Source organism: Emys orbicularis, chromosome 7, assembly GCF_028017835.1.
Source record: "Emys orbicularis isolate rEmyOrb1 chromosome 7, rEmyOrb1.hap1, whole genome shotgun sequence".
Taxonomy (NCBI): Eukaryota; Metazoa; Chordata; order Testudines; family Emydidae; genus Emys; species Emys orbicularis.
The window spans coordinates 63502547-63517721 of record NC_088689.1 but is presented as its reverse complement, the minus strand read 5'-3'; the positions used below and the strand labels follow the sequence as shown (position 1 = coordinate 63517721).

Genomic DNA, 15175 nt, shown 5'->3' with positions numbered 1-15175 from the left:
AAAATGTTACTGTTCTGGTAGAGTTTTGCACCCACATTACACTGGAGTAAATGAGAACACAAGGTATAAGGCAGTGAAGAATTGGGCTCAAATACTTCAGCAGGGTATCAATTCTGTAAATGCCCTTCTACTTGCAACACATTATCTCTTGTCCCCACCTTCCTTTCAGTTCCTGAATTCAAACTTGCAGGAGAATAATGCATTTCCTTCCCTCAAAGTAGATGTTTTATATATTTTATATATACACACACACTATATTTCCTCTGACAAGAAACTCCACCAAATGCATGTTCAGAGTGCAGCTTTTTAAGCTTTCCCTGGACAAATTTAAATTGGGAATCTGAAAACTTGAATATTCAACTTCCTGAAATTCCAGGATCTTCATACAATTCCAGACAGATAACTTTTCATCAAAGCTGAAAGGATCCCCTCCTTCTTCCCCTTAGTATCCTGCTGGAATACTCTATATTGTCATATTCCTGTATCTAGCTAGGTTCTAGGACTTCCATCCTACAATCTAGCACACTAGAATATGTCACCATTGCTGGTTTACTGCCTGATCAGGCAAAGGGGCCGCACAGGCAAACCCTTAAACTCACACAGAACCTCACTGAAGTCATTTGGGTTCTATAGGGACAGAAGGATCAGGACATTAAATGTTGACTGTGGTTCCATAGTTAGCATGTTGGTCACCACATGCTCCATACTCTGAAGATCTGTTGAAATACGGAGCTTTGATGAGAGAAACTCACAATCCACTTCCCTGTGATTGTACTGAAGGGCTACAAGAGTGTCTATGTTTTTCAGTGTAGGATTCCACAGAAGACTCTCCTGTTCAGAAAATTTAGGTCGCAAGCTAGATTGATTTAAAAGGTCCTTTAAGAGGACTTACAGCAGTGCCTCACACACATTCCCTATTGCAGACCAACATGGAACTGTTAGAGGTTATATTTAGACCTAGTGAAGACTCTAAATTTTCACAGTGAATCTACATTTAGGGTTATATACTGCATGCAGGAATCCCACTGGCATCAGACTTGGGTATGTGGATCAATATTAAACAGCACAAAGCTCCTTATCACAGTTGTTGCTTCAATTGTGCTTCACTGGGGAAAAGTGTGATGTCTAGTGGTTTCCATAGTAACACTTACACCTATGTGATGTGATGGGGTAATCCAGTGTTATATTAGAGCACTTCACTTTAGATTTTGCTTTTTATTTTTTTCTTTGTCAAACATATTTGTTGCAAAAGCCAGTGTATGGTGCTAGGTCAGAACAGTGATTAACTCAAGGCCTGCTAAAGGGCTTTTTGTTTGCCTTTTAAAGCACTATCCAGATCTTTGATATTTTGGATTTGTGTCTATTTTTATCATCTACATTTTTAAAATTGAAATGAATTTGGTAATGAATTAGGAGCTTTGGAGACTGAAAGCACATTTTTTTTCCACAGCAGATGTATGGCCTGGGTGATGTACAGCAGTGTGAGCATCTCAATGCAGGTGCCTAATTGCTGTTCTGGAATGAACAGCTAAAGGATTGAAGGTAGTTCTGCCTTCGAGGCCCTTTCCTTCCTTGACCTCTCTGATGACATATTCACATCACAACTGGCAACCTGCCCACTAAAAACAGAACTCAGACTCACCAAGTAGTTTCATACAGTCAACCAGAAGATGGTAATGTCTCAGTCACTATCAACATTTGGCCAGGTTTGACCTCTGACCTAAAAGCAAAATGCTCTGTAGTTCACTATTAATCTCATGAGCCATCCAATCCTCTTCTGTTCTTTTGCTTCTGTTCGGTATGTTTTAAAAAGAGAGGCAAGACAAGCTTTGTATAGGCAGCTTTGAACCAAGGACGCTCCCACCTTACAGATATGTGCATATCTGACATATAGGTATACACCTGATATATCTGGATATTTGGGTTTTTTGGAGGGGTGTCCACAGATTAAGATGTCACTACATAAAAAGCTAAAATGTCTGTCTATATGTTATATAGAGCTGATCCGAAAATGGGGCATCCTTTCCAGGGAAATTTTTGACTTTTCATGGCAAACTTTTTCCAGTTTAGGGTTTGGTTTGTGGATGAAAATTCTAACATTTTCAAGGAAAACAGATACTTCATGAAAATGTTAGTTTCACTGAAAATCCAATTTGCCCATCAAAAACAGCTGACAGATTTTTTTTCAACCAGCCCTAACACTATGTGATTTTTTTAAATCTACTGAAATAAGTGGCCTAAGTTAATTGCAAAGAGGAGTTTTATGGTTAGTAGTTAATAATTTCAGTCATTCACTAGGTATGTCCCAGTGATTTGCAAGCAAATTCCCCAAAACATCTGTTTTTAGAGAAACAGCTGTGAACGCTACGGACTGGGCTGTCGCAAAGATGTGCCATACCAGAAAGAGCTCTGGGAGACATAATAACTAAGGCATAATGCCCTCTGGGGATCCAGGGAGCACAGATAAAGTGCCAATGCCCCACCCTTCCAGAGGGAACTCTGCATCTGGTCACCTCCTCAAAAGGACTCCCATTGGGCCCACTCCCTGTCTTGCATACCCATGAAATCCCTGTGGGAAAGACATTCTACATGTCCTCTCTTTCCATTGCAAACCTGTGCAAGGGCCAGGCAGTCTGTCTGATTAGCTTGTTTATAGGTTAACTGGTATATAACCAAACACCCTGAAGGTAGAGTAGTGTCATTCAGGAACACAGGCATTGCGAGTAGCAGGTCCATCTAATCCAGTATCTATCAAGTGACCAGTACCAGATGCTTCAAAAAAAGTTCCAAGAAAACCTGTAATGGACAATTATGTCCATGGAGGAGGTGGTTCCATCCTAACCTCAGACGAGTAGTGATCACTTTATGCCTTGAAGCACAAGGGATTATATCCCTTATTTTTTTAATCCCATCAAATGTAATTGTGTAAATTACACAACGCAAATGTAATTCTTATTATTCATATTTGAATCTTTTTATTGTATTGCCATACATAATAGCAAGTAAAATGACCAATCTACCTTATTCCTATCTCGTGTTCTGCCATTTTAAATACTAATTTAGGAACTGAACAGGTTTGCCAAAGAGGACAGAGAAAAAGCAAACCATACTCAAGAACCTCTTCCTAATTCTTAATAAGAAAACAGCTACTTACTACTTAAGATGCAGCGCTAAACACAAAACACTGAGAAACAAACAGCATTTTACAACTCTCTAAAAACAAGACTAGAGGCATCGTTGCAAAAATAAAATTAAAATGTGTAACTTGTTAGATACAGAACAAACAAACAAAAAATAGTGGCCAGAAATTGCAGTGACTTTTATATTGTCTGAAGTACTGATTAACACAGATCAGAATTTACATCATTCTCTCTGGCAGACTGGAAAAAAAAAGTAAGAAAGAAAGAAATATTGCCATCTTTCAAATTAAGCCTACAGTCCAAAATAAATTGTAACTTCAAGAGTTAATAGCAAAAATTGAGAGTATTAATTTCATATTATTATGCAATAGTTTTGGAATTTTGAAAAGCATTCTATTGGATATTATCATTCCCTTCTCTCTTGTTGTATTCATCCCTAAGAAAAGTAAAACGCAGCCGCCACACATTTTGTATCGCATAAAGGGTTAAATACAGTGTTTAATATTTTTAGAGTCCAAAAACAACTGTTAACACAATGCAGTTAAAAATAAAAAAGCAAGAAAAGGAACTGTAGCTCCATACAATGCATCCGCTAAAAAGAGCTAGATCCACAAAGTGAATCTGACAGAGTCCTGCAGGAATATTAAGTACAGGGCTTTAAACTGGGGTTCTAAGGAAAAGCATACGGCAACTGATTTGCTGCTATTGGAATAACAGGTGATGGAATTCCTGGAATCTGCATGAACTTGATGTACTGATCAGCTGCTGACAAAGTTATTCTGCTCCCTGTGACTTTAATACATGAGCAAATTATTTGGTATAAGTCATAGAAGTCAGAGATGGAAAAGATTTATTAGAACACTGTGACCACTACTTATGTAGATACAAGGAGTAGGATATTTTAACTCTGCCCCACCAGCGGAGAAGGAAAAGGGACATACTAGGGAGGAAGAGTTCTTCTCATGCCAAACACATGGGTCAGCCCCAGTACTTCTGCTGGGGATTCAAAGTAGAGGACATAATATACATGTGAATGTGTGCATATTCACACGTCTATTGCGGCAGCCTTTCCCAAGTGGCCATGGGGCATAAAGCTTGTGCAGAAGTTTAAGGGGCTTTCATTTATCATTTCAGCTGGTATCTGTTGCAGGCTCCTTTTCTAGCATTTGCAGTACAATCACGCATTCTTTGTGCACCCAGAACTCTCAATGAAATCAGTGGGACTACTGGGTGTGCCAGTAATGCAGCACTGGGGCCTTGCTAATTATTCTTTACCAAATGCTAGAAAACCTGAACAAATTTAATAGGTACATCCTAAAAAAGGTGCACATCTCCCCCTGCCTGCAGAGTCCTCCACTGTCCTCCCTAACCTCTTCCACAGACAGATCATCATGGAGCTGGCTATTTTAGCTCCAAAACGTGTAAGCTTCTGGCTTACTATTGGATGAGGATTTGTCCTGCACAAGTAAGTAAACCCTGAGACAACTCAAACATAAAAGGTTCAGACCAGTGGTGACAGACAATTATTTAACTCAATAAACACATTTGGCCTGTTTGAAATGCATGTTTAGAAGACAATTTAGATGTGCCTTTCCTAACTTTCCTTAAGAGATATGTGAGCTGCTTTAACTGACCACCTCCTAAGAACGGATTTTCAGTCCAAGGACATTTATGAAAGCACTATAATAAACCGTTTGTTAAAAGGTGGCTTGCTCTAGCTTTTGAATCTCATGGGTGAAGAAGTAGGCGATGATGTCAATCACCTCTTAGGATTTTCTGTATCCTTTGTGCCTTCTGTGGCTCATCACCACCAGCGGAGGAGGGGACTAAAAATATAGAGGGGGAAACTCCAGACAAATCTAGCTAGATACCCCTCTCTTGGGAATTTGGTTTTTCCTTTCACAGGAACCAGTATTTTCCAAAACACACATTTATTGTCATAAAATACAACTAAGCTCTATGAGCACACCTGACAAATCTCTCTTTCCACAAGCTCACATTTCAGTTACCTTGGAGATTTCTTGTTTAATAAAAGTATCTCCCGTTGCCTGGTATTTTTTCTGTAAATCAAACCTGAGTTAAAAGTTTCACTTTACCCCATCTATTTAATTGCCACATTTTCCATTGATAGCACAATTATTATAAACCCAGATTATTTCCAACTGAAATTAAGAGATTCTTCTTTAGGCAACTTTACCATAAATTACCCAAACACCGCAAGAAAGATATTAATGAACTGTATCACATTTCCCAAGATGCTACATGATTACCTTACTTTATAACTTTTTCCTATTTCCAGTTAAAAAAATAACCCTCTTGTGCAGCCAGGTTGTGCCAAATCATATGTGGGGGGGAGGGGCAGGCAGCACACTGTACGTCAAAGCAAGCTAGCAACCTAGCAACCATATATTAAAAGGTGTGTGTGTTCTTGTGAGTATTTGTGTGCCAGGAATAACTAAAGCAGATATTATTCCATGTGTAATCCAAAAAATGTGAAAAGGGAAGGGGAGAAACTCCAGCTGCCAGTCTATTTTGGGGTCTTAAATTGCCTGTCAAAATCCACTTTAGCAAATTCAAAGCCTTAACACTTTCTGTCCCATTTCTCTCAAATAAAAAAAAAAAAGGAACGAGCATGATCATCTTTGTTTAGCCATGATCAGTCTCCTAGTTTGGATTTTGAAGACGACCTCAGAGAAGCTGACATGTTCACTGCACTACTTCCCATCTGGTAAGGTGTAAATGGTGGCAGGACTCCGATTCACCTTTAAGTGCTAAATCCTGGGGAAATTATAGAAGAAAATTTGATCCAGTGCAGTTACTTACAAATTCACAAAATACATTTACATTTACCACACCAAACAGAAGCCTAAGAGAGGCGCTTGGTCCTGTGAACCTAGCCTCAAGAGGAATGAATTCTACCAAGTTTTTCCTTCCTGATGACATGGAAGAAAACAACAACTTAATTCAGCAAAGAACAACCAGCACCACCAACTATCCTTCCCCGGAGAGGTCTCTCTAGTCTAGGGGAGCGTCATCTTAGGGGCCATCTCCGCGGAACTGTCCCGCTATGTCAATGGGCAGCATTGACCTGGCCGGCAGGCAGCAGAGGGGAACCCTCCTGTCACCAGCCGCTGAAGATGGAGCCATCTCTGGGGAAACATTTCCTAACGTGACACCAAACAGAGCCACCCTACAATACTCAGCCGCCGCGGCTCCTCTCACGGAACCTAAAAGGCGACCCTACAACAACACCGCCACAGCCACTGGATCAACGCTTCAGTGCGCGACCCTACAATAAACACCAAACAACCCTCGCCTTCGCTCCCAGCTCCCCAGCGCCTTGGAGACCCCCTGAAATCACCCCCACGGACGGGGCACCCTCACCCCTCCGCCAGGGGGAGGGGGGCTCACCTTGTTTTTGACCCCGCAGTGACAGCAGACGGTCCACAGGTACTTGAGGGTCCTCCAGAGCAGGATGATAAAGAGCCCGCCAAAGAACGTGACCATGGACGAGGCGAGGAAAGCCCACCACATGCGCTGTCCGCGGCTATCGCAGGGCACCTCCATGGTCACCGGGATGATGAGCGCATCCATCTTGGGCACGCTGACCGGGGACGAGGACGAGTCCGTGTTGAGATTGTTGGCGCTGATGCTGTTACTCATTCTAATGCCGCCGCTGCCTCCCGAGGCGCTGCTGCTGCTGCCGACGCCGCTGCCATTTGCCATAGCTAACAACGAGCAGGGCGCGCGGGGGCTCCGGAGAGCTTCCCCCACCGCCAGCGCCCCCCAAAACACCCCTCACCAGCCATGCCGCGCAGTCCCCGGGCCCCCCGGCCGATGCCAAATGTCCCCCTCCTGCTGCTGCTGTGAAGAGGAGATGCCCACCCCCCGCCTCCTCTTCCTCCCAGATGCACGGCCCCCACCCCACCCCCCAAATCGCAACCCCCACGTCCACCAGGCTAATGCCTCGAGCCACCCGCGCCTTCTCCAAGGTACCCAGAGCCGCACACACCCCGCCCCCAACGGGTCTCTTCCAGCTTCTGCCTCGGCTCTCCCCGGCGGTGGTTTATTAGTAGCAGTCTTGAACTTGTTTATTATTAATAATCAACCCCCCCCCCCGCACACCCTCCTCCAAGTCCAGCCCCTTCCGCGCCTCTCCCCACTCTCTCCAGGCAGCAGCCTCCTGGGGATCTTAATTCATCCTCCACTTGCCCATCTGCGCTCGTGCTGCTGCTGCCTCCTCCTCTCCCATCCTTCAGGGTCCTCCTCCAGGGCTGAGGCGGCGGCTGCTGCTCCGCCAGGCACGCGGCCACACACCAGCCCCCCGCTGCCCCGGCTGGGTTTGTCTGCGCCTCCCTCTCTGCTCCTCTTCTACCTGTCAGCTGCAGCCGCCGGCGGGAGACGCGCTTTCGCAGCCCCTGCGACGCGTGTGGCCCGGGCGCAGGGGGGTGATGAGCGCATGAAGGAGACCCCGGGGGGCTTTCCCCAGCTCGGGACTCGGCGGCTGCTGGAGCAGAGGATGCTGAGCTCAGGAGAGCTCCGGCTGCCGGTTCCCCATGGTCACGGTACGGCAGTGGCTCGGCGCTTTCCACCCTACGAGCTTCCTTCTCCCGTGCGCTCGGCTCTCCAGCTGGCCCAGGTGCCCCCGCTCCGGAGAAGCCGCCGATTGGGCTGGATGAGGCGCACGAGAGACACAATTTACAGGTAGCAGCGAGGCGGAGCCACGCTCAGCCCGAGCCTTGCCCGCCCAACAAGTCCTGCTCGCCTAGCTGAGACCATTGCTGCCCTCTCCCCGGCTCCGGGGCGTGGATCGCCTGAGCCAAGATGGGGATTGACGGATGGAGAGAAGGAGGGAGGGGGAGCACGGGGAGTGTGCAAACAAAACCCCCACACACACTTAAAAGCCAATGTGCTCTTGGCTGGTTTGGTGACTGCCAGTGACGTACCGGCTAACGCACGGTGCCTGTCATGTCTCTGTGTCTCGCTCCCCCCCCCCCTTCGGCTAATGCGATTTATTTCCAATACCGATGTTTTCCATCCTCTCTCAGTACAGCAGATCGTAGTGACTGGAATACGAAATGCGGGGCAGAGAGAGACACACACACCGAGAGAGATGGGACTGGGCAGCGGAGGTGCTGGAAGCTTGCTCGGGTGCCATTCATCCTATTTATTCCTCCATCTCCCTCCCTGGAAGTAGCAAGGCCAGTGCAATTAACCAGGCGCAGCAAGACGAAGAGGGAGAGCAGGGGCGTTAATCCTGCTGGGGGGCGCGGGGGGCAGAAGCGAAGATTTCTGCCCAGTTTAATTCAATCAGAATCTTAATGCGAAACTGCGAGGTGTTTTGTTGGGGGGGAGGGGTTATATATGAGGAGGAGGGGCAGAGAAGGGAGAGAAACAGATCTTCCAAACGCCGGTGGCTGGTTGAGTTGCAGCAGCAGGTGCCAGGAGATACGGGGAGGAGTTGCTGTTTCCAAAGCTCGCTGGAAAAAAAAAAGGTGAACTGAACATGGGGAAACCATGGGGAGGGGGGGGGTCTTTCCCATGCGTTACAAACACTGTAAATGGCTGAATGGCCCAGGTGCCTCCATGAAATGTAATCTAACAGAAAAGAAACAACAAAAATCTCCTCTGATCCTGGCGCTTTTCGTCTGCCCATTACAAAGAAGCTGAAGATAATTTTTAAAAAATGGTTTTTAATCCCCCTTCGACACATGCTCCGCTAACCCTGTTGTCTGCATAGCTTGCTAGGCAGATCCTGCTGTCATCTCTCCAAGGCTAAAATACCAAAGCCTGTGCATGCATGACATTTCCCCAGCAGATCTGTTTATTGGTCGTGCATAGAGCCACCATTATAAAATAATCATTACTTAACCTCTGGCCGTAATGGTGTCCGTTTCTGCATCTGTCATGGACACTTTTTAAAAATCGAAGTAACCACATTTGAAGACTGCATTAAGCTTTTCTACAGGGCAGCTTTTGAAAAATACACTAACCTGACCACTGAAATACATAGTGCAATTTGATCCAAGCGTGTAAGTGTATTATTGTAGTTTGCTCCTGTACACCTCCCATATTCCACCAGAGAGGTGGCTTCTTCTCATTGATTGGCTGATGACCTGTCTGACATACAGAAGTAAGTTATCACAGTAAATACAGAAGGCTTTGTATGTTAGGAAATACTACACACCTGGCCCCTTAGGAAACTGGCTAATGGCCAGATATTTAACACCTGGGAACTAGAGGATTAGCAAGGATTGCTGTGACAAGGAAGGAGGAAGTTCTTCTAGCTGGTGGAAAATGGGTCAGGTTGTGAAGTGCTCTCCCCGACACACACATCCCCAGATTATGGTGGTGACATTGGCTTCCCCCCTTTGTTACCAGGTATTGACTGCTCACGGGAGCTTAAAAACCCACAGAGGGAACAGCTGGTGCTGCAAAGATGTAATTATTAGATAACCCCACACTTGAACTAGGACTAGAACCTTGATAGTAGCTCAATTGCCAGAGGCCTCTGGGTTGGAGATGAAGGAGAGAGCTCCCTTTAACGGGGGTTATACATACATAGGAATCCCTGTACCTATCAGGATAAAGCAGCACTTGTGGAATAGAACGGAGATGGTTGTGTACCAGTGCACAGCCACTCCTCCATACCTGATTTTTCAGAGATGCCAGTGGAAACTGTAGGTCACCAACACCTTTGGAAACTGGGGTAAGAGGATTCCCAATGAAGGTCCCTGAACACTGGAATTTGCTGTGCAGACTGGCCTGGTCTTTTCAAGCAGCAGTTCCCACACCTACAAAGAATCCTCTTTTTAAAAGGTTGGGATCAGGATAGATCTTAACAGGCACTAAACCCTAATTAAAGTTGGTTTTTAAAAAATAATTTCCTTAGCCTGTTCACACTCCCTTTGCACTTCTTTATATGAATATTCCAGCATGCAGTTCATTGTGAATACTTGTGAAATGTTAATTTTAGGTTTCTGCTGGTCAAATATTCATATTACATAACTAACTAAACAGTGCATAGGGAACTCTAAGTTGTAATTTCATACTTGATATCCAGTTTGAAATCCTTCCTGCTGTTTAGTTGCATACGGTCACAATCCTGCAAAGACTTATGCACATGTTAAACTTCACCCTGTGTAAACCAACTGACTTCAAATGGTGTGATTTAAGTAATCCTTTAATAGAGTAAATGGCAAATTTTGAATATTTGCTTTGAATTCTTCATAAATGATCTATGAACAAGAACTACGGGATGAAGAAACTTATGAGTATTGCAAACCACAAATAAACCAGATAATTTTACAGTTAGTTCCTGGATTTGTGAATGCATAGAAATAAAATTTGTAATGAATTATTCAGACTGTCCAGCTTTAGATCAAGAAAAGCCACTTCTTTTGATACATTTAAAAAAAACTTATAATCTGTTTAGAAAAAAAGTGTACAGAAGCTGCAAGCTTAATTGACTGTGTTAACAACTGCACTTGAAGTTGTATTCAAAGCAAACAAGGTATTTAAGGCTACATTTCCTGGAGTCCTCTATTCTGAGTAAACATAAATCTATATATAAGTTCCTTTACTTAGTATTTCAACAAAGAAGACCTGAAAAACTTGTTTGCGTAACTGCTAGTGTTTAAACATCTCTAATGAATACTGTATTTTTTTCACCCTGTTCGTGGCTACCAAATAATAAAATCTGGAACATGATCCTGACAGGATGATATAAATCAAGATAGACTGGTTTTGGAAAGCAAAATTTAGCAGCCAGAAAATAAGTCTTCTTTATGTAAAACAGTTCCCTCTTGTGGCTATTCTGTGTACAGTATCTCAGATGGAAAGTATTTAAAGTATTCCTCAAAAACTAGAGTTTTTTTTTTTTTTTTAACCTGCCAAAATCCAAATTAGAGATGTTCCCAGCAAACAGGACAATTCTTCTTCTTATGGCTTAGGATCAGGAGAAATAGGGTGGAGGAAATCAAACCAGCCTATTTTAGTAGAAATATTTGCTATTAATAGAAATACTCTATTTCTTCATATGTAATTAATTATGAATTATTAAACTAATTAGAGAAACAATAGCAACACAAGCAAAAGCCAGAAACAGGCTGGAGGACTGTAGCCATGCATACGGTTATATTACAACATTCTTGTCTTATGCTTATAGGAAAGAAGCTTTTTCACATTGCAATGATGGAAACAAAAGAAAGAAGGAAAAATATATAGGATAGAGATGATAGATATGAGAATTTGGAATGTGAGTGCGGATTTCTCATTCACCCCCAAATCCGAATACTGAGCTGGAGTGAACAAGCAGAACTCCCAATACCAAAAAGACCAAATTCATGCCTGGCATAATTTCATGGACACCAATGGAGTTATGCCAGAGATTAAATCAGCCTGGTGTTATTTAAAATAAAATAAAATAAATAGAGGCAAAGGGCTGCTAAAGACAATCTGCACACTTGGAGGAAAGGGAATTTTAAATGTCATATTTTGCTCTCTATAGTTTAATCATACCGTATATAGAGAGGGTTAGAAAAAAAACAAGGAAATAGGTAAATGGCAGACAGGGGTGGCTCTAGCTTTTTTACCGCCACAAGCACGGCAGGCAGGCTGCCTTCAGGAAGGTCCCCGGTCCCGCGGATTCGGCAGCATGCCTACGGGAGGTCTACCGGTCCCGCGCCTTCAGCGTATCCGCCGCCGAATTGCCACCGAATCCGCGGGACCAGCGGACCTCCCGCAGGCAAGCCGCCGAAGGCTGCCTGACAGCCGCCCTTGCAGGGACCGGCAGGGCGCCCCCCGCAGCTTGCCGCTCCAAGCACACGCTTGGAGCACTGGTGCCTGGAGCCGCCGCTGATGGGAGAGCAAGTGTGACCCTTTACATTTGTTATTCACCCAAATTTGAACCAAATTTTACCTAATCAGAGATTGAAGTTTGGGACCTGGAGCTAGGACTCCTAGGCTCGGTCTACATTACATCCTTACTTAGGTATAACTACATCGCTCAGGGTTGTGAAAAATCCACACCACTAAACGATGTAGTTATATCGACCTTACACCCCACCCCTCATATAGACAATGCTATGTCATAATGTGCTATGTCATAATACTATGTCATAATGCATAGCTAGCGCCTCTCACGGACGGACCAAATTTCCTGGTGCCCTGCGCAGCTGTGTGCTGCTCCAGCCCCTGCTCCGTCTCTTCCCCATGGCCCCTGCTCCTGCCCCGCCCCGCCTCTTCCCACCCCTGCTCCGCCCCAGTCCCACCCCCACTCCACTGAGGAGTGTGGGCAGGGCTGGGCCTGCGCTCACCGGCGGCGGGAAGTGCAGCTGCCTGGCCCCAGCCATGCTGCTGGTGTGTTGGGGGGTGGTTTCCCCCTATCCCCCAAGTCAGCCCCCCCCCCACGGAGGCCTGGGGCCCCAGACACCTCCCCCCCATGGGGGAGAGGCTGCATAGGGCCCCAGAATAGCTAGGGACAGACCTGGTTACAGACTACAGTTAGTAGTTCTGCAATTTCACATTTGAGTTCCTTTAGAACTCTTGGGTGAATACCATCTGGTCCTGGTGACTTATTGCTGTTTAATTTACCAATTTGTTCCAAAACCACCTCTAATGACACCTCAGTCTGGGACAGTTCCTCAGATTTGTCACCTAAAAAGAATGACTCAGGTTTGGGAATCTCCCTCACAGGGCCGGCTCTAACTTTTTTGCCACCCCAGGCAAAAAAGAAGAGCACCACGCCGCGGTAACACCCTCCCCCCCCCCCCAGCGCCGTGCCGCCGACTACCCCCGAGCGCCGCGCCGGGCCGCCGAAACCCCCGCCCCCAACCCCAGCACTGCGCCACGCCGCCCAACCCCCCGCCGCGCCGCCCAAACCCCCCCTCCCAGCGCCGGGCCGGGCCAGGCTGCCCAAATCCCCGGAGCGCCAGGCCGCTCAAACCCCCGCCCGAGCGCCACGCTGCCGAAACCCCCGCCTTCCCCGAGCGCTGCGCCGTGGCGGCCAAACTCCCGGAGCGCCGGGCCGGGCCGCCCAAACCCCCGCCCCCCCCCAGCGCCGCGCCGGACCACCCAAACCCCCGGAGTGCTGCGCCGGGCTGGCCAAACCCACGCTCCCCCCTCCCCAGAGCCGCGCCGCCCAAACCCCCGAGCGCCGCGCCGGGCCGCCCAAACCTCCGGAGCGCCGCGCCGGGCCGCCCAAACCCCCCGAGCACCGCACCACCCAAACACCCGCCCCCCCCAGCGCCGCCGAAGTCCCCGCCCCCCCCCCAGTGCCGCGCCACCGAAACACCCCCGGCCGAAACAAAAACAAAAAAAACCAAAAAACCCCTTGAGCACTCCCCGCCACCCCAACATTGGCCGCCCCTTCTGAGGTGCCGCCCCAAGCATGTGCTTGGTCGGCTGGTGCCTAGAGCCGGCCCTGCTCCCTCACATCCTCAACCGTGAAGACCGATGCAAAGAATTCATTTAGTTTCTCTGCAATAGGCTTGTCGTCCTTGAGTGTTCCTTAGCATCTCTATTGTCCAGTGGCCCTACTGGTTGTTTAGCAGGCTTCCTGCTTCTGATGTACTTTAAAAAAGTGTTGCTATTACTTTTTGAGTCTTTGGCTAGCTGTTCTACCTTTTTGTTTTGTTCTTGTGACACACACAAAAAAGCACTCAACCTTTTAGTCGTTATGCAGGCAAAATATCTATCAACTTCAGTGAGATTTTTATTGCAATACGAGGTCCAGTGCCAGAACCTTAATTCCACATTTTAAAGCCTATACCCGATTCAAAGAGAGCTGCACGGATGTTAACAACAGTGAGAAATTTTTCCAAATAAAGAAAGAAAGAGAAAAGAAAAGCTTAGAGTAGACACAGCTACAGAAGCAGAAAACTAACTTCCAATAATTCTCAGATAGAACTCTTAAACATGTTAAATGCTTGCTTTCTGAGACAACAAGCCAGATCCTCAGCTGTTGTAAATCAGTGTAACACCACTGACTGATGGAGCTGCAATACTTCACACCAGCTGAGGATTTCAGAGCTTTTAAAGTGTAAACTATTTAGTTATGTGATTGGAGTATATTTTTCTGTATGTAGAGCTAGTTTGAGAGAGAGAGAGAGAGAGTGTATTTAACCAGTGAACAATATCTCCAGTATTAGTTCCTTTTATAGACTGCAGAGGTGCTATGCCAGTTGACATCAGCTAAAGACCTAGTCCATTGTATTGTGTATATCTCCAATCCCTGTTCAGAGAATGAAATAAGCATTTAGCCTGGTAATACACTGCACTTCTATAATGCCTTCCCTATAAAGCCATCAAAGGAGTTGACAAATATTAATGAATTCAGCCTCATCACACCCCTGTGAAACACAATAAGTGAGTATTATCCCCACTTTACAAGCAAGAACAAAGAGCAATATCAACACTTTAGTATTGGAATCTGTCAGAAAGTGTTGGTTCTCCCATTGGCTGGATCTTGTTAGCTGGACAGCAGTGTATCTCAATCGAATGGTTTGAGTAGGTTTCCTATCACTCATGGTGACTATCTTCAAAGATGCTGTAACCCACAAGCTCAATCTAACAAAAAAATGGCTCTGTACATGTCAATCCAGAAAATACCCATATAGACTAAATAAAAATTGTTTTCTGAATCTGTGGAGTATCTCCCTTGACCTTCTGCTTACACCCTTCCCTTTCCCTTGGGTCTTCTTACATGTATTGATCCCACACTGTACATGTCCTTTAATAATGATATAAGTAGACCCTGGAGTTAATGGGCCCTTATTCTCCTCTTACAAAATACCAGTTTAGCTGTATTCAATTCAGTGGAATTACTCAGGAGTCCCAATTCTCACTTGTGTAAGACAACAACAATCAGCCCTCACCCAGTGGAAAATGTATATAGTATATGCTAAATACAAACCCACATTGATGTAGCATTGAGGATTCAATTAAAATCTGAAAATGTCAAGAGCAGCCGAAATTAAGGCTCTAGCAGCAACATTAACCTGGCCACCTTGTACAGACTGGTGTCTTATAATGTG

At 45.7% G+C, this 15175-nt stretch overlaps 1 protein-coding gene across 11 annotated transcripts in view; it reads right to left on the bottom strand.

Moving 5' to 3' along the window:
• Positions 1 to 6866, bottom strand: part of KCNMA1 (potassium calcium-activated channel subfamily M alpha 1) — an 898072-nt gene extending 891206 nt beyond the window's left edge. For all 11 annotated transcript variants that reach the window (XM_065407332.1, XM_065407334.1, XM_065407336.1 and 8 more), the window contains exon 1: positions 6552 to 6866. In XM_065407332.1, coding sequence (XP_065263404.1) covers positions 6552 to 6866 — 315 coding nt within the window. The remainder of the gene's footprint in view (positions 1 to 6551) is intronic.
• Positions 6867 to 15175: the final 8309 nt, after the last annotated feature.